The 22223-nt window shown below is 36.9% G+C and overlaps 1 protein-coding gene across 1 annotated transcript in view; it reads right to left on the bottom strand.

The window, feature by feature from the left end:
* Nucleotides 1-22223, bottom strand: part of MAN2A1 (mannosidase alpha class 2A member 1) — a 168161-nt gene that overhangs the window by 35571 nt on the left and 110367 nt on the right. The window contains exons 13-16 of the mRNA XM_044264348.1: nucleotides 13110-13275; nucleotides 11477-11695; nucleotides 10592-10714; nucleotides 7179-7293 (exon numbers count right to left, since the gene is read on the bottom strand). Coding sequence (XP_044120283.1) covers nucleotides 7179-7293; nucleotides 10592-10714; nucleotides 11477-11695; nucleotides 13110-13275 — 623 coding nt within the window. The remainder of the gene's footprint in view (nucleotides 1-7178; nucleotides 7294-10591; nucleotides 10715-11476; nucleotides 11696-13109; nucleotides 13276-22223) is intronic.

Raw genomic sequence — 22223 nt, forward strand, 5'->3', positions numbered from 1 at the left:
GTTTTTTCTTTCTTTCTTTTTTTTTAAACCACACTTTTACCATTACTTCTCTCAACTTACCAAAAAAAGAAGCAGTAGGATACCTCTCACTCATCCTCAGTGGATGCTAAACAGAGACAATTTGCAGTACTGGTGTTTGGCTGAACTTTAATGGTTGGGTAGCAAATATTTTTCCAAAACATGTGATTTTCTTTTGTTTGCTTTCAACAAAATTGAAGGTGTATCTAATCAATTTGTCAGGCAGTAAAGCATTATAATTAACTGACTGAAATTCATGTTTGACAATAGACAATTCTGTGATTTATGGAATATAACTCACAAGGAGTTCAAGGGACTGAATGACATTTTTTTTTAAAGAGATTTTATTTATTTGCCAGAGAGAGAGAGAGAGAGAGAGTACACACAAGCAGGCAGAAAGGCAGGCAGAGGCAACGAGAGAAGCAGGCTCCCTGCCGAGCAAGGAGCCTGATGCAGGACTCGATCCCAGGACCCTGGGACCATGACCCGAGCTGAAGGCAGCAGCTTAACCAACTGAGCCATCCAGGTGTCCCTGAATGACATTCTTATAATAGAGCTCCTTCTATTCCCACCTACATATTTATGGTAACATTTTTTTTCCCCTTACCTTTATAAAAACAAAAACTAAGAAAAAAATCGATGCTGAAACCTATCTCACTCTAGCATTAAGTATAATTCACCAATGGATATATGAACATATGTGGAATATAAAGGGTACATATGATTCATCCACTGAGAGAAAGGTTTTCATTCAAGCTCATGAAATAAATGACCAAAACGGTAATACATTGGGACTGTTTTGATCAACTGTATACTATTAATAATTTTTATAACTCAATCCAGAAAAAATTTAACACTTACTTTTAGGATGAATGAATTGTTGAACTTAAATTAATATACACATACATGTATGTTCCATAAGAATAATGAAAGGTTGATCAATACCCTCAAGCATAAAAATAGTATATTAAGATAAAACTCTGTGGGAAGCGGAATGGAAATACGAGTTCAAGGAGAAAATAAAGATGTGAAATTTGACTGTTAAAGGTCTTATTCAGGCCTTTTTAAAAATGCGTGATTTCAAAATCAAATTGCTACTCACTGGATATGCTTATTTTAAAATTTCAGTATTTATTATCCTCCAGAAAAAACATCTTTTGCAATTTTTAAAATGTATAAAAAATAGATGTCAACTTAAATATATGTAATAGTTTTCCAAATCCTTATAGGAACAAAGGAGTTTGATTAAAAAAAAAAAAAAAAACCACTTCATGCTTTGTAATGTTCTTTCCCTCCTTTCTGCCTATATAAATGACATTTCTCTAAGACACAGCATCTCAACAGCCTACTTCCTTTATCAAATCTTCCCCAACACCCCCAAACCTCAATGGCTACTCTCTTTTCTAACACTTATGTCTAATTCATCTGGCCCACATCCTCTTTTTTTTTTAAAGTAGACTCCACACCCAGGATGGAGCCCAGTGTGGGGCTTGAACTCACAAGCCCTAAGATCCAGACCTGAGCTGAAATCAAGAGTCAGACGCCGAACAGAGCCACCCAGGTGCCCAAACCCTACACATCATCTGAAGGAGAAACAACACTTAATATGTGCCAGGCTTTATGTACATTAATTCAGTTAATCCTCCAACACTTTCATGAGGTAGACTCTTTTATTGTCACCTTTTTCAGGATGACAAAACCAAGGACAGAGAGGTAATAACTTGTGCAAGATCAAGCAGCTAGACGGTAAGCAGCGGGAGCTAGGGCAGGAGCTGGAAATGACATGCAAGTGTGTTGACTCTGGAGCTTGAGCTCTTAACCATCATACTTCCCCTATATTTCCCATCCCTACGCCCTTCATCTGAGTTTACTACAACACTTATTTGTAGGGGATGATGCCTTCAAGCTGCTAGGAAGCTATGCCTTCAAGATAGCAGCTGATGTCAAAGAGCCCCCAGGATAACCTCTGAGTTCTGAATTTTTATAAACAGCATGTGCTTATAGTCCCTCAAAATAACCTTTCCTTTCATGCCTGTTGGGAATAATCAGATTCAACGCATAGCTCCTTATTCAATTTTTAAAAGTTCCAATTAAAAGGAAAAAAAAAAACCTTAGTAGTCAATTACATATTATGGTATTCCAAAAATGTTTTAATTACCTAAGTCTGCCTAGCCATAACTTACTTAATGCTTTTACTCTTAAACTAAATATGGAATGTAGTCCTGGGGGGGAAAAATGAGAGATTGATTGCAAACCATTTTAATATCCTCATGAATCTTTTTATGGAAATAAAAACAACTTCAGTGAAGCTCTGAGACCTTGTTTACCAGTAGGAGGACTCTAGGGATGGAAGGCCCAGATTCAAGCATCCTTAGAAGATGGAATTTAGGAGCAAGGAGTTAAGCACAACAGAGACTTTATGTGATACTAAGTTTTGTGAAGACTCCTTAATGGTTACACCTAATTGGCCACACCTAATTGGCCATCTAGTCTTTCTACCATTTAAGAAACTGAGCCCATAAGAAATTTAAGGACAAACTCAAGGTCACTCTGGTTGGCTTCAAGGTGCAACTAAGGATTCAAATCTCTAATTCCCAATGTGATTCTCTTATGTATTTAACCAGATGAAGTTCATTTTGACTCTCTAAAAGTCAAGGGTCATGTTATGAATCCAATCATATTACATATTCAAAACAGAGAAAAACTAAGCGACCTCTTTTTGAATGCTAACTGTGCCCACTCAAGGAAATTATTTAGTCATAGCTGCCAAAGGAAAGTCTTTTCTTCCATACTTTTTGATGGCAGTTCATTACATTTTACCTCCAGGCTACTTGCTTTCTCTTAGCAAGATCCATTACATTTAGTACTTTCATAATATGTCAGCAGAAAATAGGCCAAAAGTATTGCATTTAGGTATTTCTCCTAAGGGCTGAAACATGGTTTATACACATACTCATTCACTCACAAACACCTGCCTAGAAGAACGTAGTCCCAGGGAAAAGAAGCTTGAAGGTATGTATTATAACTGATCTGGAACCTGAACCTTGTGCTGGAGAAAATGTACATGACACATTGGTAACCCATAGCAACCTAATTCTACAAAGTAGCTGTTGATGTCAGAAAACTAGGGCACCAAAGTCTAATAATTACCGCTCCAAAGACAAATGAAGCCACAGCTAAGAAATGTCACCTACTGATCATGATGTCACTGCAAGTTATGCACTTACTGTGATGGAACAGAAACAAATATAACATAAGGGGATACATGGGCTTCTGCCTATATCACATTCTATCTTCCAAACCAAGATTAACAAAAAAAGCTAACGTAGCCAAAGCAGCTTTAGGAACATGTAAAGCTTCAACTAAATAAAAGATGATTATAGTACGAGAAAACTAATCCTCACTTCTCCCACCATTTCCTCTAGAAAAATGTTATTTTCTATAAACAAAATATAATCTTTGAAAAAAAAAATAGTTACAAAAGGGCATTTCATTAAATTATGGGTGCTACAAAATGGATTTCTTATTTAACCTGATGGAAGGCAAAACATTGTGTTGCATTAGAAATCTCTCAAATCCCTCTGATCTTGTAGAGCTTTTAAAGCTAGTGAGCACAAGATTTCCTCTAATTTAATATTTCTAGAAACCTTTGAATGTAATGTTTGAACAATAATGAAAAGAAACACAGAGTGTTTTTTAATAGCTCAAATGATGTTAAGAGAGGGCTCTAAACAGCAACCCCTACCATTTTCAGAATCTGGAGAGAATGCAAATAAGACACTGAAACTTAAATATAAAACACTAAGGGGGGAAAAAAAAACAAAGTTGGTTGAACCCATACCTCCCAATTCAGTTTGTTGCAAAATCCATGATGACCACACAGTTTTTATAATCTGGGAAGTGCTATTTGAGCTCTGTTCTTGACTTTGTTTTCTCTCAAAGCTTAATTTGGGCCAAAGGTTACTTTGGGGAGAAAATGGTCATAGAGTAACTAAAACAGAGATTGAGGAATTTAAGGATACTTTATCAGGTTCACATTACTTTAGTTTTTTAAAAGAGTATTTCAAGTAAACACTTAATATAGACTCTCAATAAAGACAAATAATCCATAATATCACAAATCTTCCTGTTTCTTTATCCTTGTTGCTGAGAGGTAATAAAACCTTTTGTTTAATTAATGGTTTAGTAACCTAATACAATTATAGTATCTAATCATAAAATATTAATAGTTTTTCTCCCCCAAGCCCCATTTTTTTCTGGCTCATAAATTTGGAACTAACAACAAACATGCTCTATTCTTTAATACTCATCCAGTAACTGCATCTGGTCAGTTTAAAGGGGGCAAAATTAGCATACATCCAAAGACAGTTTAGTAAATTAAATTCAAAAGTAGGTATTTGTGTTCTTTTAAGAAATATTAAATATAAGCCGATCTACAAAAGCATGTAAGTTGGCTGATGTTTTCTTTAACACCTAAGAGGGAAAGCTACATCCTGTCCATGGATTTTGATCAATCACCCAGATGCCTGGTTTACATGGGGCTAAAGTTTAAAACACCGAAGAGCTTTCAAGTATGGCAAGTGCGGCTGCTTTGGTACGGCATAAACAGACCCCGTTCGGGCACTTTGAACTTGTCGACATCCAAACACCCTGAAGACCTCACATCTCTTCCTTAGGTTTGATCAGTGAATTAAAACCCCAATAAGCCAGGATCCAGACAACCTGAGCCTTCATGCAACGGTGTGTGAAAGAAAATGACAGATGGAGGGAGGTCAGGAAGGCCACTGAGAAAAAGGCTCTCCCTCCACAATGGGCCTTATTTTTCCCAAGAGGGAGATCTATTGAAAAGGGTTCAGATACAAACACAGAAGGATGTATAGTTTGGATGAAAGCCTTTCAGGTGAACTGGTATCTCCATCTCCTACTGAGAGCTTTCATGTTGGGGAAAAAAAAAAAACCCACCAAAAAATATAAACGCTCTGGGCTTGAGAGTGCAAAAAGAAAAATTGCTATGTCACTTCGAATAGTTATATACGCTGGTTTCAGGTTCAATCCAGGCAAGAACAGTAAAACTCATCTGGAGAAGCACTCTGAGTTAACTTCACATTATACGTTGTTTTCCACCAACTTCTGAAGCTTTCTGCTTTCAAACTACAAAAATCTAATACAAATGCTTCAGCCTGTTTACTCCACCCACTGTGACATCTAGAGGCAATCTGGGGTCTGTATTCTTACTTTATTATTATTACTTTTGTTATGCTAATACTCTAAGCGCCCCAGTTGTGAACAGCTTCTGTTTCTTAACTCACTAATCCACTGGCATTGTCACCTTGGAGGGCTGGGAGTCAGTTAAATCTTGGTGGTTCCTGATTACACTAAGGGGCTACTAGTCAGCCACTGGGCATTTTGGACTACTCAGTAGGGGAGAAGGAGAGAGGAGAAAATAAATGCATTTAGGGTCTGGTAAGTACATGTTCTCTGGGATGAGGCAAGTCAGCCAGAGTCTATTAATTTCCAAATCAACCACTGGGGTATGACAGCAAACTAAGCTTATAGTCACAGCAGTAGCAGAAGGCCCTCTAATTTACAGAAACCGTCTCTGTGATGAGCTCCAGATCCCCTGGACAACCCGAGAAAACTCTGAGGCTGCCGTGATGGTGGACAGACTCATTTAAACAAAAGCAAAAGCAATTAAGCGAACAGACTTGACTGAAAAGTTGGAATTATCCGGCGAGTAGTTTCAGCGTTAACTCTGCGACACAGCCTATCCCCTGAGTATACCTGACGAAAAACGACGGTAAACCATGCTTGATGACACAGGTCTGGGCCAAAGTGGGTGCCCCATTGTACTCAAGGAAGAAACCTTCCATTACAAGCAACAGTTTTAAGCAAATCTAAAAGCAGATAAGCACATCTGCTATGTGACGATGCTACTTTTTACCCATAAAACGAAATCTTTGGCCATAGCTGAAGGTGCAATTTAGAGCTCTCAGAGACGTTGAACAATGGCTTATGCAAGAGCAGAAAGGGATAGTCAAAAATATTATTTCTGACTTTCTAGAGATTTTAGAAAACTCAATAAAAGCTTATTTCAGAAGCACAGGCTTCCTTGCAGGGAGGAAAGTGAACATTCCCTGAGCGCATTACCCTTTGCTTCCCCACAAAACCCAAAAAGCAAAGAGCATCTGACCATATATTTTATCATTAGTTTTCAAACACTTTATTATCTACTGGTATAAAGATTCAGGGAAACAATATTTCCTTTTCTAATTTTTGCAGCCTAGCTAATAGCAAAGAAAAATCTAACGTGGCATTTTTATGAGGTCCTTTCCTAAGAAAGGTAAGTGGTCCACTTACTAGGATTAGGCTTGTGGTTGGAAAAGTATTTTATTCTAAAAACAGTGAATTCAACACCAACCAAAATAAATGTACAACTCTGAGGGTATCTGGGAACCCGGGCTCCACCTAGATCAGAAGGAAGGACAAGAGCCACTGCTTGTGGTTAAGTCCCTAAGAGGATTAAAAGCCTATTTACTATAACTTGTTTGATACAGATGCTGCTCGGTCCCATCCGGAAAGCAACAAACAATTGCCCGACTTTATACTCTCCAAGGTAAAGAGATGTAAACAAAAAGAACTAGTAACTAATGTTTTTCTTAAAAAGAAGTTAAGTTCCAGTAACACCTGCTAGTGTGATATATTCCATATTTAAGACAGGCTGTACGTGGGGTGGAGGGGGTGTGCGCATGTGTGTGTATGTCCCCGAGGCGGTCAGTGATCCACTAACTGAAAGCCATATTTGACAGAATTCCCATTTGGTAAAATTAAAAGCAAAACGAAACAAAAAAAAACCCTCTTTTTAGATCTTATAAATAAAGCTTCCAACTAATGAACTCATGACCAAGACAGATAATATGATAGATACGGATGATACACAGAAGGAAAGAACCTATATATGTAGAGTTAAATGTCTGACCATTTCTGATTATCAAAAGGTTAAGTATATTTTTAAACCACACAGTGAGTATGATGGCAAGTTAAGAAAAGTCTACCATATATACCGTGTTCAAAAACCAATGGCTAATTTACTAAAAGTGACACACACACAAATTCCAGAACCAGTATACATGTTTCACAACTATGCTTCTCTGTTTTCTTACCCTGTATGTTGTACAGTCGAACTCTATGGGTAACATGTTCCAAAAAGCAAGTCACGTCTGAGTAAAACCTTCCATGTTGCACTCTGACAAAGGGCAGTGTTGTGTAAATATAAGGCTGAGGAGGAAATGACATTAAAAAAAAAAAAATTTTAGCTTTTAACTTTTCCAAGAGATGTTTATTACCATTTCCAAAATAATACATAACACCTGATATTTGCGATTTCAAGTGAAAACCAAACTTACAATGTATCAGAATATGCACATGCTATAAAAATGGAATATAAGGTTTTCCATTAGAAAGTGCTGAACAGAAAATAAAAATGTTTACAATGTGACTGGCCTAGATGATCTACAAACATTCCTCCCAGCTATAAAAATTTCTAATTAAAACCCTTCTATATAGTCCATATGTTATTTATTAGAAATACCATTCATTCTACAGCAGTGACATTTTCCCAGGGAAACATTTATTCTAACCATGGCCCCCTAATGTTCAGGGGTCGGGGCAGGTGGCAAGGATGACCACAGGGAGTCATCTAAGCAAAGAGAAAGCAGGATTCAGAGATACCGTTTAATCACAGTTAGGTTTACTACTCTATAAAACACACTGCCCTTTTACTAGAAAGAAATAGCGGAATATAAAGCAAATTTACAAACTTGAAAAAACTATGGCAACCATTGGTTTAGGTTTCATCATTTCGAACCTAGTGTCAAGAAAAAACAGGAACAGAATGTAACTCCTGCAACACAGAAACAAATAGAAAGCATTTATGAAGAATTATATTTTCTTTTCTTTTTTTCTATAAGGAATTATATTTTCTTAAGCATTACAGGCTGGAGAGGCTCAACAATGGCATGACGAGTAAGTAAGATGCTACTTAAGCAGTGTCAGATTTTCAGACTGTGCAGTTTTCTTCCAAATGTACCTCTCTAGTTCTAGAAAAAATATTCCGAAATTAACATAAAGTGTTAAGAGTTTACAAAGTTCTTAGACCTAATTTTACCATATAGCTAAAAAGTAAGGGAAGAAGCTGGCATGGGGATTTCTGGGCTCTTGTCTACTTCTGATGTGCCCAGCTGCCTCCCTGAGAGTCTTTTATTTTCTCTTTGTAAACGCATGATAATTCTCTTGGTCTTTTTATTTAATATTAGAGCTATTTAAAGATAGAATAATTTAAAATAAATTAGTCACAACTGTCCATGAATAATATTCTGTAAGTACAGCTACTTTTCATTTTTCCTTTAGTATAAGAGCAATCAATGGGGCGCCTGGGTGGCTCAGTAGTTAAAGCCTTTGCCTTTGGCTCGGGTTGTGATCCCAAAGCCCTGGGATTGAGCCCCTCGTCAGGCTCTCTGCTCAGTGGGGAGCTTGCTTCCTCCTCTCTCTTTCTCTGCCTGCCTCTCTGCCTGTCAAATAAACAAATAAAAAAAAAAAATCCAGTCAATCAAAACCAAATTCCTGGGACACCTGGGTGGCTCAGTTGGTTGAGCATCTGCCCTCCACTCAGGTCATGATCCCAGGGTTCTGGGATTGAGCCCTGCATTGGGCTCCTTGTTCTGCAAAGAGTCTGCTTCTCCCTCTCCCTCTGTTGCTCCCCTCGCTTGTGCCCTCTCTCTGGCTTTCTCACTCAAATAAATAAATATAAATGTTAAAAAACAAAAACACACATTAACCCCCCCCCCCAAATTCCTGTCCAAGTGAATACAGACTAATACAGCTTATAAGGATCCACTGCCCTTTCTGGAATGACTACTCTGAGCTATAGTTTACCTTTAATTTCTACCTGATTTTAAAAAATCAAAAGAACAAAAAACTAGATTCCTTAGGGTGATCAATGCTATTCTTTAAAATCTATTATTTGATTTTGGTTAGCAAGCTTTTCTAAATTGTAGAACAAAAGTAACTTTTGCAAGAGACAGGTCTCTAGACATCAAAATATGGGAAAAAAGTTAAACTTATCTTGAAGTAGAGAAAACCTATATAAGTAGAAGAGCAAAGAAGATGTTCTAAAGAAAAAAATATAGAACGGACTACACAAAAATTTAAAAAATACCGTAACAACATAAAATAATTAAATGACACACCGATGGAACACTTTGCTATATATAGGAAAAAGGATTAATTTTTACCATATATAAAGAATGCTTACAGATCCATAAGTTGTACCAGTAGAAAAATGGTCAAAGAACTTAAAAAGAAAACTCACAAAAGATCTAGGAGAGAGTATGAAGGTTAGCTTCCCTAATAATCGCAGAATCTTAACAGTAAAATATTTTTCACCCATTATTATAGGAAAAGCTTTTGATATGGCTGATTCTCAGTGCTTGGAGTGGTGTATTAGAGAGCTACTCTCAAAAACGCTGGTGGGAGCGAATATTTATGCAGTCACTTTATAGGACAGAGAAATAGCATGAATCAAGTCTTAAAGGCCTCATCCACTGACACAAAATGACCCCTCTAGAAAGTTATTCTCAGGAAATAATCATCACTGCATAAAAAGAATGGTACAAAGAAAGCTTATCACAATGCTACACAGTACTGAAGTATTGGGAGAAAATCTACATATGCAACAACAAGAAATTCTTTTTTTTTCACATATATATACATTTGTGTGTGTGTGAGAACATTTAAGTTCTACTCCCTCCGCATATCCATTAATACAGTGTTATCAACTATAGTCACCATATTAGACATTGGATCCTCAGACCTTTCATCACAACAGTATATATTAAAATTGTGTTTTCAAAAAAAAAAATTGTGTTTTCAAAGAACATACCATCTGATTGTGAGCACTGTCACAATGAAAAAATATGTAAATGTAAGAAGACAAAACTTGAAAATGGGGGAGAAAGGGATACGCATAGTAAGACAACAAAAAATATAACAAAATGTTGACAGTAGTTTGCACGGCCTTTGGAATAGCTAGTAAATTTTTTTGTTTTCTTCAGTCTTCCGCATTTTCAAAAATGTACCAAAATTTGCATATATTACATCTTTACGGTCAAAGGGAGGGAAAGTTTTTTTTTTGTTTTTTAAGTGTTGAAAGTTAAGTAAAAAAAATGGCTCACTGGGCAATTTATTTTTCTCCTCTGGCTAGATAATTTGTGTCTGTCTATATGCCATGCCACATATGTATAGAACACCATGACAGCACCTGAACTCCATCAAATCTGACTTCTTTCCATGGAGATCCATTGTTCATTATATCATCTTATTGAATTCCAACCCTGAAAAATTATTTTTTTTTACCTAACACTTAAGACTACCAATTGCCAAGTGCCAATAAGGAAATATAATAGAGGAACCAACTCATCTATACCTAACAGATGACCAAAAAATGAGATGAAGTTATTTTTTTCTTCATTACTCTTTCAATAAATCCTTAATCACAGCTCAGCTCATTGGCACTTACCTTGGCTTCCCCATCAGGTAAGAAGAGGTAGGCTCCACTTTTGTCCTTTTTACTGGTGGTTCCATACCATGAAAATTGCACTTTTACTTCATGACGTTTACCATCTTCTTTATTTATCATTTCCTAAGGATAAAAACGATGTTTAAAACCAACTCACTTTTAAGATTTTAATGATGTTGCACCTGGTTCTATGTTTATGTTGATTAAGAAAAAAAAAAAAAAAACCAAACCTGAAGACAGACTGAAAACAGCTAACATTCTGCTTCTAATGTTCATGATTCTTGGATGAACATCCAAAACTAATACTTAAAAGTATACTTTTGTATCTTTGAATTTAAAACATTCACAACAGAAACAAAAAGTCAGAACACATTTCATCCAGGAAGAGAGACACACAAATGAAGAGATGTAGACGAGGGCTTCTAAAACTTTCTGTACTGAAGAAGCACATTTTCTTTTTTTTTTTTTAATTTCCAGTATGCACAGACCAGTATTTTTGTGAAGTACAATAACAGTGAATTACTAGGACAATTAAATTTAAAGTGATAGACCAAATATACACTCAAATTTTTTACTATTAGATTCAGCAGGCATAAACTTACTGTGTCGTGGTGCTTTCAGAGTTTCCACAGACATTGTTCTCAACCATACCAGCTTCTTTACTTATCTTGTGGACCAGTAACAGTTCATGGAGCAACACCACACACACCACACTTGTTAGGAGCAAGTGGTCACAGTGCACCCCGAAAATCAGATACATATAGCTCATCCATTCTTTCTCCCATGTTATTTGCATCAACTTTCCCCTCTTTACATACATCATCTGCACACATTATAATAAAAGTGATAAGCTTTTCATGACTTTGAAAACTATTCAGAACATACCTCCATGAGCCCAGACGGACCAAACCGAAGTTTAACAAAGGAGTTCTCTAGAATTATATCTTCGTCAGTACTTTTTACATTCTTCATGTTGAAAATTCCTTTATCTTTGACGTTACCATTATGCAGGACATACTCAGCTAAATGTGGGTCTGAACTTGCTGATTCCAAAATGGTATACACTTTCAGTCCGAGTGGTGGTATCTGCACTAGGAAAGAGATCTTTAAAAGACAGATGAGAGAGTTTTTAAAAGAGAAATATAATCTACTCAGAGAAAAGCATTTATACATCTAGTAGAAACAAAAACAAATTGGAAAGGGAGGTGAACCATGAGAGACTATGGACTCTGAAAAACAATCTAAGGGTTTTGAAGGGGCGGGAGGTTGGGAGGTTGGAGGAACCAGGTGGTGGGTATTGGAGAGGGCACGGATTGCATGGAGCACTGGGTGTGGTGCAAAAACAATGAATACTGTTATGCTGAAAAGAAATAAAAAAAAAAAGACTGTTAAAAACAAACAAACAAAAAACCACCGTATTTTAAAGAGGACTCTACTATAAAGATGTTTTGAGAATTTATGGGTAGACTATCCAACATTTCCACTTATCCAGGAAATATAATGCCTGGGTCCAGCAGACAAGGCACAAAGCACAGAGGATGCACCCACGGTTGTACGTGACCTCTACCAGAAGGTAGTTCTAGGAGCTCCTCCTCTCTTTTCTAGACAGGCAGTCTCCTGCGACATCTGACCCAAACTTCTATTATTCTTTTCCTTTCTAACTAGAAGACTGTGAATTTATGAGAGGAGCCAGAAATGGCTTTTTTAAAAATCTTTTTAATTAACATATAATGTATTATTAGTCCCAGGGGTACAGGGAATCCTGTGAATCGCCAGATTTACACACTTCACAGCACTCACCATACTGCATACCCTTCCCAATGTCCATAACCCCACCACCCCAGAAATGGTTTTTAACAAGCAAAGTAATTCGCATTTAGAGTTCCTAGCTATTGGTTCTGCCTTCAGAAGTACAGTTTAACTTGCACTCAAGACTCCAAAAATTCAACTTTTCTAGTGACACAGGGATCTAGTTTAATATTACTTTAAGAAAACCATCTATTACTTCAGGCCTGGTTTTCTATAGTTGTATCTCAGGAAAAAAGCACCTTCCTATATATTAGGAAGTCTTTCCTTTATGGTATGTCACATCATCTTTGCAGTGGAAAGCTGAAAAGAACTGAAATTACTTAGAAAAGGTGTTATTTGTCCCAAATTCAATGTGCATAATTTTTACTAAATTGAGTTAAAAAATTCAAAATATTTTAAGTAATGAGGACTTTATTACTTCAGGAAAGAGTTCCAATACTTACAAAGATATGGAATATACATGCTAATAACATACTAGTAATAATATATGATACACCTACTAACAATGATATTAGTATTCTGGGAAACACAGGATCTCTTTTCCTTTAGTGTCATATAACTGGTCAGTTAAATCCTCTGGTATCCACAACTTGAACCAATTCACATACACCAATCTGACAGCTCAAGAGGGGCATGGCTACATATATAAACTACATACTGGCTATGCTTTTTTAATGATGCCTCTTTAAGATCTAGGGCAAAAACCTACCTCATAGGCTGTCTGTGAAATAGTACTTGCTGTATTCCAAACTGCACTCATCTGAATTTCCACAGGCTTTCCAGAAGCAGAAGATACTTGTGCTGTGGGGGAACTCACATACACGGAGACCACTGAGATTCGGTCTTGTTCTGAAGGGTTACAGACCACAAGATACCTGCAAAAACAGCTGCTTCACTATTCAGGTCTTAAAAAAAAATTTCTACTTTTTTTACACCATGTGTAAGGACTCAGCTCATAGCATAGAGTCAACACTTGAAGAGAGCTTATAAGGAGCATTCTGGTACAATTTCTGGAGAACATACAATTTCATCACAAATAACACACAGTACAAAGGGTAATGAAATAATGATTCACTTTCTAAGAATAAATGTTATACATACAAATAGAGATATTAATAGAACTATAATAAAATTATTTCTGTGGCCCAGAAAATGACCTATATAACACATGGCTTTATTAGCCTTTCTAAAACAATCAGCTTGATACAACTAATTTCTTGGTCCCTGCCTAAGCTCTCTGAGTAAGAAAACACATGCATTGCCTATTTGTACTTCAGCCACAATTCATTTCAGTTAAAATCCTGACATTCATTTCAGACCACTAAAAGACAACAAAAATGTATGGCTATCCACACAGAGTCACACATATATATATTTTATGTATATGGGGTCCTTATTCCCCAAGAGAGTTGGTTCTGGAAAAAAGATCATTTGAAGTAACTTCACTTAAAAAGGGGGTTAAAATTTTATAACAAACAATGGTTAAAAAAAGATTTGATTGGGCCTAGCTAAGAAAAGGACAACACAAACCAGCAGAATAAGTTTAGACAATATTTAAAACTACGGGCAATTCTTAGAATGAACAAAAAAATGAATGAACTGGAGTTTCTGGCAGACTTTTTTTTTTTTTTTTAAGATTTTATTTATTTATTTGACAGAGAGAGATCACAAATAGGCAGAGAGGCAGGCAGAGAGAGAGGAGGAAGCAGGCTCCCTGCTGAGCAGAGAGCCTGATGCAGGGCTCGATCCCAGGACCCTGAGATCATGACCTGAGCCGAAGGCAGCGGCTTAACCACTGAGCCACCCAGGCGCCCCTCTGGCAGACTTTTTCCAACAATATTTTATATTAGCACATTATGACATTCTTCACACATTTAATTTGTATAGAATGATTTTAAACATAACTACATTTGTAAAAGATATTCAAGGACTTCATCATTTTTCCTGAAGTCCTCTCTTACTTTCTTTGATAGTCAAAGAATTCTTAGTTGGAGATCCTCATGGTTTAAAGGCTTTGCCTGTGAGCAGAAGTGTTCTAGACCATCATATCGCAGACATCATGAAATACACAGTCTTTGAAAGATTTATGATTTTACTTTATGATCAATTTTAATCATATTATCTTCAAATAAATCAAAAGATATTTATTTCAAAGAGGAAGTTTGAATAATATAATTCACTGATTCATTACTGAATATTTTCTTGATTGAAATATTTTGGTTTCCTATACAAATTTGTAACTGCAGGAACACAGAACTGAATAGCAACCCCATCTCCCCCTGACCCCCTGACCTACAGTGGCTACGTCAGAGATGGCAGACACAAGCTAGCATTGCGTGCTTAGTGTATTAGAAAGTTTTGTCATGCTCTTTTATGTATGTTCTGTGTATTTTCAATTGCATCGCAAATTGAGTAAGAAATAAAATTGATACCTGCCGTGGTCAAAATGAAAGTGAAGGACAACAGGAAAACATAAAAGAAAAGAAAGAGAACGTAGCATAAAATCTATAAAATATCTGACTTAGTCATTTATCGGGAGGAGCTCTTACGATAGAAATATTATTCTGAGATATCAGAAGCAACAATAACAGCAATAAAAATGTCCCTAACACCTAATGGCTTATAGTATGCATCAGGATCACACTACCTAACTTACATTACTTCTATTCACCAAGATTCCAGAGGTATATGAGAGAAGAGTGGCCAAAGCCATGCAGTCAAAAACATATTTACAAAGACACTGAAGCCTTGATGTACTAGGCAAAACCCTATTTTATCCACAGAAGCAATCCAAAAGGATAGTGAGGGCAATGCTTAACAGACTTACCTGAAGGGTCTGCCGACCTTCTGGCACCCTCCCACAGCCCTCTATCAGAGCTTATATTTCACCTGACTTGTCCTGTCACAAACCCACCTGGAGAATCTCAACTGCCAGGATTCATTGTTACCAGCAAGACAATATTATGTTCCTAATGTGCACTGGGGAAGAAAAACAGTTGAGGATCGCCTATCCTCAGCACCAAAGATGTTCAAGCAGCATCCCCGAAATGAGTGATTTACTGCTGAACCTCATGTTCCCAGAGGCTTAGGGGTATTATGTGAAGAACTCTAAGACATGGTTGGAAGCCTCAGGCCAGCAGAAACCCTAAGGCACACCCAGGTACTGAGCCTAGAACTCCTACCGTTAGGTTGGTTGGATTCTCCACTACACCTGGCTTGTCGTAAGGCTCTGTTAATGAAATGTAACATGTTCCCAATCAATCAATTAGGTAATAAGCATTCAGAACACTGGTTCTGTCCCATAGAGGGGAAAAGATTCACACTTAAAGCAAATAATAATTTTAACCATACATTTGGTTTTGTACAATATTAAGTCACTTTTAAAAATAAACTATGAACTAGTTTCTGTTTTGTTTCATTTTCGTAGCTAATTAGTATGTGACCATAATGATGTTTCTACTGTACTGAATGATTATGTAATTATCATGCCAGGAATCTATTCAAAAACTAAATGTGTAGAGTATATAATGAGTATAATGCTGCACTAAGAAAATCATTTTTTTAACATAATTAGAGATTCACACCAGGTTCTTTAAATGCACCACAGCATAAATTCACCTGACATACACACAACTCTTATCCACACACACTATAAGTAGAGTACAGAGAAAGTATAATCACATATGAAATATTTTCCTTCGGAAATAAGTACACAATCAAAAATTAACTAAAGGTTCAGTTTTATTATCATGTTTGGTAGTCAAACAATTGTTATTCTGCCAACATCCTTAAATAGGAGCCCATTTAAACTTATCTGCTGTGAATGAAATCAATGGGTTTCAATATCCTAAATATCAAACCCAGTTATTAGAAATTAATAATATCTGGTTCACACTAAAGAAGATGAGAGCAATAGTTATAACCTACAAATGGGGATAGTTGATTTCTATTTCATCTTGTAAGTGACTATATAGGAAGCTCTGGACTTTGCCCCCTTGATTTTCCCCACTTTCTGGGTCATCTATCACCAGATCATGTCCAGACTTCTCGCTCTCATCATGACAGTAGGCCCCCTTAACTTGGGGCTTATAGCAATGATCTCAATTCTCTGTGGACAAGGAACAACCCTCACCTCACAAAGGCAAAGCATTCATATGTGACCTGTCCATCAAATTAGATGACAGATAATGATCTACTTTGAGAGAAAAATGAAAGGACATCTACAAACTCATATCAAATTGGGAATCATTTTATGGAAGAACCAGAATTCCATTGTAAATGTGGTTCTTCTGTCCTTGAAGACTCTATCGAGGACGAGTCGATTTAGAATTCCCTCACCCCTTTGTAGAAATGATTCATGTCATGTTAAAAAAGACAACTGTGGCACTCTGTCTTTAAGGCAAATCCAATCGGTGCTGACTATGAACGAGAGTCTATGAGCAAGTGGGCTTCCTTCTAGGACTGAATGAAGGGCAGAGCAGGGGTATGCCTCGTGGTCAGAGTGACCTTGGAGTTACCACTTAGCATGCTTCCTGTCTGCGCGGCCCAGCCCTCGGTGGCCTGTAGAGTCAACTTATAATGCACGGCCTTTCATCTTTTCCACTGGACAGGTAGGAAACTGAGGATAGGTATGCAGGCAAGACTCCCAGCAGAAAGTGGCACAACAAGACTCTGAACCTGACTTTACTCCCTTAGCCATCTTCTTAACCATTTTACTCACAGGTCAAGCTTATAAGCGCCTTTTTGACAACTGGGGTTTCCTGTGGAGATTTCCTTAGTTCCAAATTTACATGTGAAGAATTTTCTCTCCTCACTGATGCCAAGATCCCCATGGAGCCTCTTTCTTTGGAAAGTTCAGGATGCACAGAAAGCTATTTGCATTTCAATATATTATATTTGTAAAAGAAAACTTATAAACTGGAACAGTAGAGCAAAAAAATCTTGCAATATATACTAAGGAGCTCATCTTATGACCTCGAGATATGAGGTAAGCAAAGCAACATTCAAGGAAAACATTTAAAAAGCATTACATGTATTTATGACTGTGCAAGGGAGATAAAAATGAGAAGTATCTGCGAATCTCCTTTAAGTGCAGTTTAATATCAAGTAAGCAAACACTAGGTTATATGAAAAATCATTGTAACTTCATGTGCCTAGTATAGTACCTGACACAGAATAACATTCAATAAATAGTTGATAAATGAGTAATGCAGAAAAATCCCACTAAGAGAATGTTTCATTTATAAATAATGCCTACTAGTATGGGGCTTTATGATTTTAGCAGATCATTTTCATTTCAGTTATTTTACTTCCACAAAAAAATGCTTTTAAGGTCAACAAACTATACAATTAACCCCTTTTCAAAGACAGGAGAAATGACAGATCCAAGATCACAGATAAAGTTAAGAATAAAGCAGACTAGATCTCAGTGTGTCTGATTCTTAATCAGTGACAGCATCGTAAAAAATTCATTTCAAATAAGAATGTATTCATCTCCCCTAAGTAGTCTCATTAGTGGAGCATAATCTGCAAGAAAAGTAGCAAACTTAAATAATTTTCTGAATGTGGAAATATATAGATTTATATGTTTATAAAAATTTCAGTTTCTAGACTTGAAGTCTTTCTGATATAGTCCATCTAGTTTTCTTGGTTTAAAACACAATTCTTACCATGTTCGTCATTAGGGAGAAAACAAGACACTAAAAACAAAAAGCCATTTTGAGACATGGCAGGTCTCAAAAATCACAGAGTTCTGTGATTCCTGGGTTCTGGAATCAAACACCTTCAAGCTGAAAACCCCACCATGGGCCTTAGAATTTAAGAGGCTTTTGACAAGGTATTTCATTTCTCTAAGCCTTAATATTCTCATCTATAAAATCAGGAGACAAGACTCTTATTGGGGTTAAATGATAAAATGCTTGGAAAATCACATAGCTCAGACCTGACACAAAGTAGAATCTCAATAGCAATTAAATCTCTCCTTTTCCTTACAAAATCCTCCTGGCGTCCTGACCAAGGACTCTGGTACATGAATCACACTGGGCAGTGGAGTGAATGTTTTAATTAACCCAGGTCACTGAACTACCTTAAATGCTTTTCTGTGTAAGGTATATAAAAATCTAAATGAGAGAAATTAACTAAACTATGTATATGATAACAAAGATTCCTTGAAACAAGAGTTAGGGTAACATGGAAGGGGGAGATCAATGCTCAGGTGCATACAATACACACATGTAGAAAGTAACCACATGGTGTATGATTAATTTAAAAAGAAAAAAAGGACAGAGAGAAGGAAGGAGGTATCCTTCCTGAAATGTGTAGTTATAAACTTATGAATGTGATTACATAGTTCCTGTCGTGGAAGTACCTATAATCTAGGAGGAGAGAGAGACGGAAACCGTTAAGTTCAATATAATAGGGTAGGTAACACAAAAAAGGTACGCACAGAACATTCTGACACACACAAAAAGGTGGCAGGATGATTAAGAATCAGGACAGTATTCAAACTAGGAAATTAATTGTACACAAAATGATGGTATATAAGGAAGATGATAATATTTTATTGGGAGACATAAAAATGAATAAATGAAGAGACATACTTTCCTAGGAGAGAAAAACAAAAAGGACTGCCAAAAAACCCCAACTATCCCAAAATTAATTCATGAATCTTATGCAATGCTAATCAAAATCACACTGAGATCCTTTTGTTGGGAGAAGGAACAAAATAATTCTATCGCTATAATAATAGATGGGAAGACAAATGGTTAAACAGACACTTTAAGACAATATGCCAACACTGGTCTAGATTGAAAAATGTAGAAGCATAAAAAAATGATATAAGATTAGTAGAAAAAATAAATACGTCCTCTGTGGCACAAAGGGTCTCCCTAACTGGAAGAGTAAAAAAATAGCAAAGTGAAAGCTTAGCAGAATTGATAACAAAAGCTTACACATTTTCTATCTTAAAAGTAAGGTTCAAGAATAAATTTAAAAAAAAAAAGAAAATTTGGGAAATTTGTAAAGTGTTCTTACAAATCAATAGAAACATAAACACCCAAGTAGACAAACTGAACATTTTTCAACTATCAAACTGAAGTTGAAAAAGAAATGCTGCTTCAGCTTCTAGGAGACATAGATCTCAGAGAGATGGAGATGCTGACAGGCAGGAGCTCTCACCTCTACTCGCCAGCTAGAAAACCCAGATAGACGCAGCAATCATCTGAAGGCAACAGAGAAAACTGCTGAGGGGTGTAAAGAACTTCAGAGAGTGGGATGCCTGGGGGTCATGATCCCAGAGTCCTGGGATCGAGTCCCACATTGGGCTCCTTGCTCCAGAGGGAGCCTGCTTCTCCCTCTACCTGCCTGTACTCTATCTCTCTGACAAATAAATAGATAAAATCTTTTTTTTAAAAAAAGGAACTTCAGAGAAGTGAGCTTTCTTCTCTAGCCAGTTTTACCCTGGGGCATGCCAATTCTCAGAACAAGAACAGCTGAGTTCCATGCAAAGCCCAGAGGAGGATCTTATGGGAGCAAAAGGCTGAAAAGCATTTGGTGAGGACCCAAGAAGCTTCAAGTATACATGTAGCTTTCTCATCAGTACACATGTCAAACGCTGCTGCACAGAAAGGGAAGTTTAAACCCTAAACAGAAAGCTGATGAAAAGTAGGCCAGAGACACCTCATGACATTTTATTTTATTTAAAGATTGGTTTATTTATTTTAGAGAGAGAGAGAGACAGAGTGGTGGGGGCAAGAAGTGGCAGAAGGAGAGGGAGAGAGAATTTCAAGCAGACACCCCTCTGAGAGCAAAGGCCAACATGGGGCTCCATTCCTGAGAGCATAACCTGAGCCGAAACCAAGAGCCAGACACTCAACCCACTGAGCCACACAGGTGCCCCCTCATGACATTTCAGAACCTACCAGGGAGGAGGGCCCACAGAATATGCAAGACTATTAGCTGAAAACTTGGAGAGCTAGAGAACAAGACATGAATTAGCCTCAGTTGAGCAAAGTGCTAGATTAGAGGAAGACTGCTTTCCAGAAGAAGATATTTTCTGGAGACTACATGAATTTCATACACAACGTCTACAACTTAATATGAAATTTTGAGACATCCGCAAAGACAGAGCCACATGACTAAATACCAAGGAGAAAAATACATTAAGAATTAGAACTCCACATGATCCAGATACTGGAGTTTAACTGGTAAGACTTTAAAATAATGATTCATATTTCTAAGGAAAGAAGAAAATATGAATAAAGTAGGTAAAAGGGTGAACAATTTCACCACAGAAACTGAATACATTAAAATTAAACAGAATGAATTCTCAAAGGAGAAATAGTTGAAATAAAGAATTCTGCAGATATATTTAACAACAGAATACACTGAGCAGAAGAGAAGTTAAACAATTAACAGGGTACTTCCTCTATAGATTCTGGTATTAAGAGTGAATATTCTGCAACTACTCTTTAATATTTCTGGATGTAAAACCCTATTCCATAAAAAGTATGTATTTTTAAAGTAACCGGAAAAATATGACAACAATGAAAATAAGCAACTTTTTAAAAGTGGGACAGGGGAGGGATAGCCAGGTAAAGCAGTGTAGAGAAATACGGTCTACGTAGTGGGACTGTGAGAATAAAAGCACAGATACAAGAAAAAGGATGCTATTTTCAGGACACACAAACCAGCCAATACCACTAAAATCTACACAGTAAAGTGAATCTCTAAAATGCCAAGATACGAGCTAGAAAGGGAGTTAAATCTCAAGTCATAGTGAGGAATGGGTGTCTTTAAATCATTACAAGGAAAACAGACCCTATTATATAAGTTATGAGGAGTGACTAGAAAGCTTAACATGGTCATATTCAGTTTCAACAGATATTTCTGGTTGCTAGCTAGAGGAAGGATTTAAGGAGTTAGGATTAAAAGCAGAAGACCAAGCAAATAGCTAGCTATAATAGCCCAGGCAGGAAAGGTGAAAACCTAAGTTACAGGAGTGGTAGAAACACAAAAAGAAGGAAGATATCTCAGGCAGATATCTTATCAGTAGATTTTTTGGATTCCTTGGAAAAGGCTGAGTAAAACCAGAGAAAAATAAATCTTCTGCAACTCCTGGTTTCCAGTTAGAGGGGGACAGACATGGTAGTAGTACCATTAACCAGGATCAAACACCTAAGGATGGGTAGTGGGAGGAAGTTTCAAGATGGTGATAAATTCAGGTTTAGACTTCTTGAACTTGAGGTGCTTGAGGAACATCTACACAGCTTTATCTTGATGCTTCTTAATTATTCTAAACTCAGAATCTACTTATCCACTGGATATAAAAATTAGGTTTCCAGGTATGGTAGACAGAAAAATTTACCACAATCCCCCCACCCTACCACAAACTGTCCACATCCTAATCTCCAGAACCTATGAGTAACTTATATGGCAAAAGACTTTGCAAATACGATTAAATTAAAGATCTTGGGATGGTGAGATTTCCTGGATTGTCCAGCAAAGCCCAATATAATCCCAGGAGTCTTTATAAAAGAGATATAAGGAGGTCCAACTGACAAGAAGGCCATGTGACAACAGAACCACGAGGCTGGAATACACAGGGAAGAGACCACAGGCCAAGGAATGCAGGTGGCCTCTAGAAGATGAAGAAGGCAAAGAAACAGACTCTCCCTTCAGAGCCTCCAGAAGGAACCAGCCCTGCCAACACCTGGTTAGGCCTGTAAAACTGACTTTGGACTTCTGATCTTCAACATTGTAAAAACAATAAAAGCGTGCTTTTTTAAGAGGCTAAGTTTGTGGTAATTGGTTAAACCAGCAAGAG

Source organism: Neovison vison, chromosome 1, assembly GCF_020171115.1.
Source record: "Neovison vison isolate M4711 chromosome 1, ASM_NN_V1, whole genome shotgun sequence".
Lineage (NCBI taxonomy): Eukaryota > Metazoa > Chordata > Mammalia > Carnivora > Mustelidae > Neogale > Neogale vison.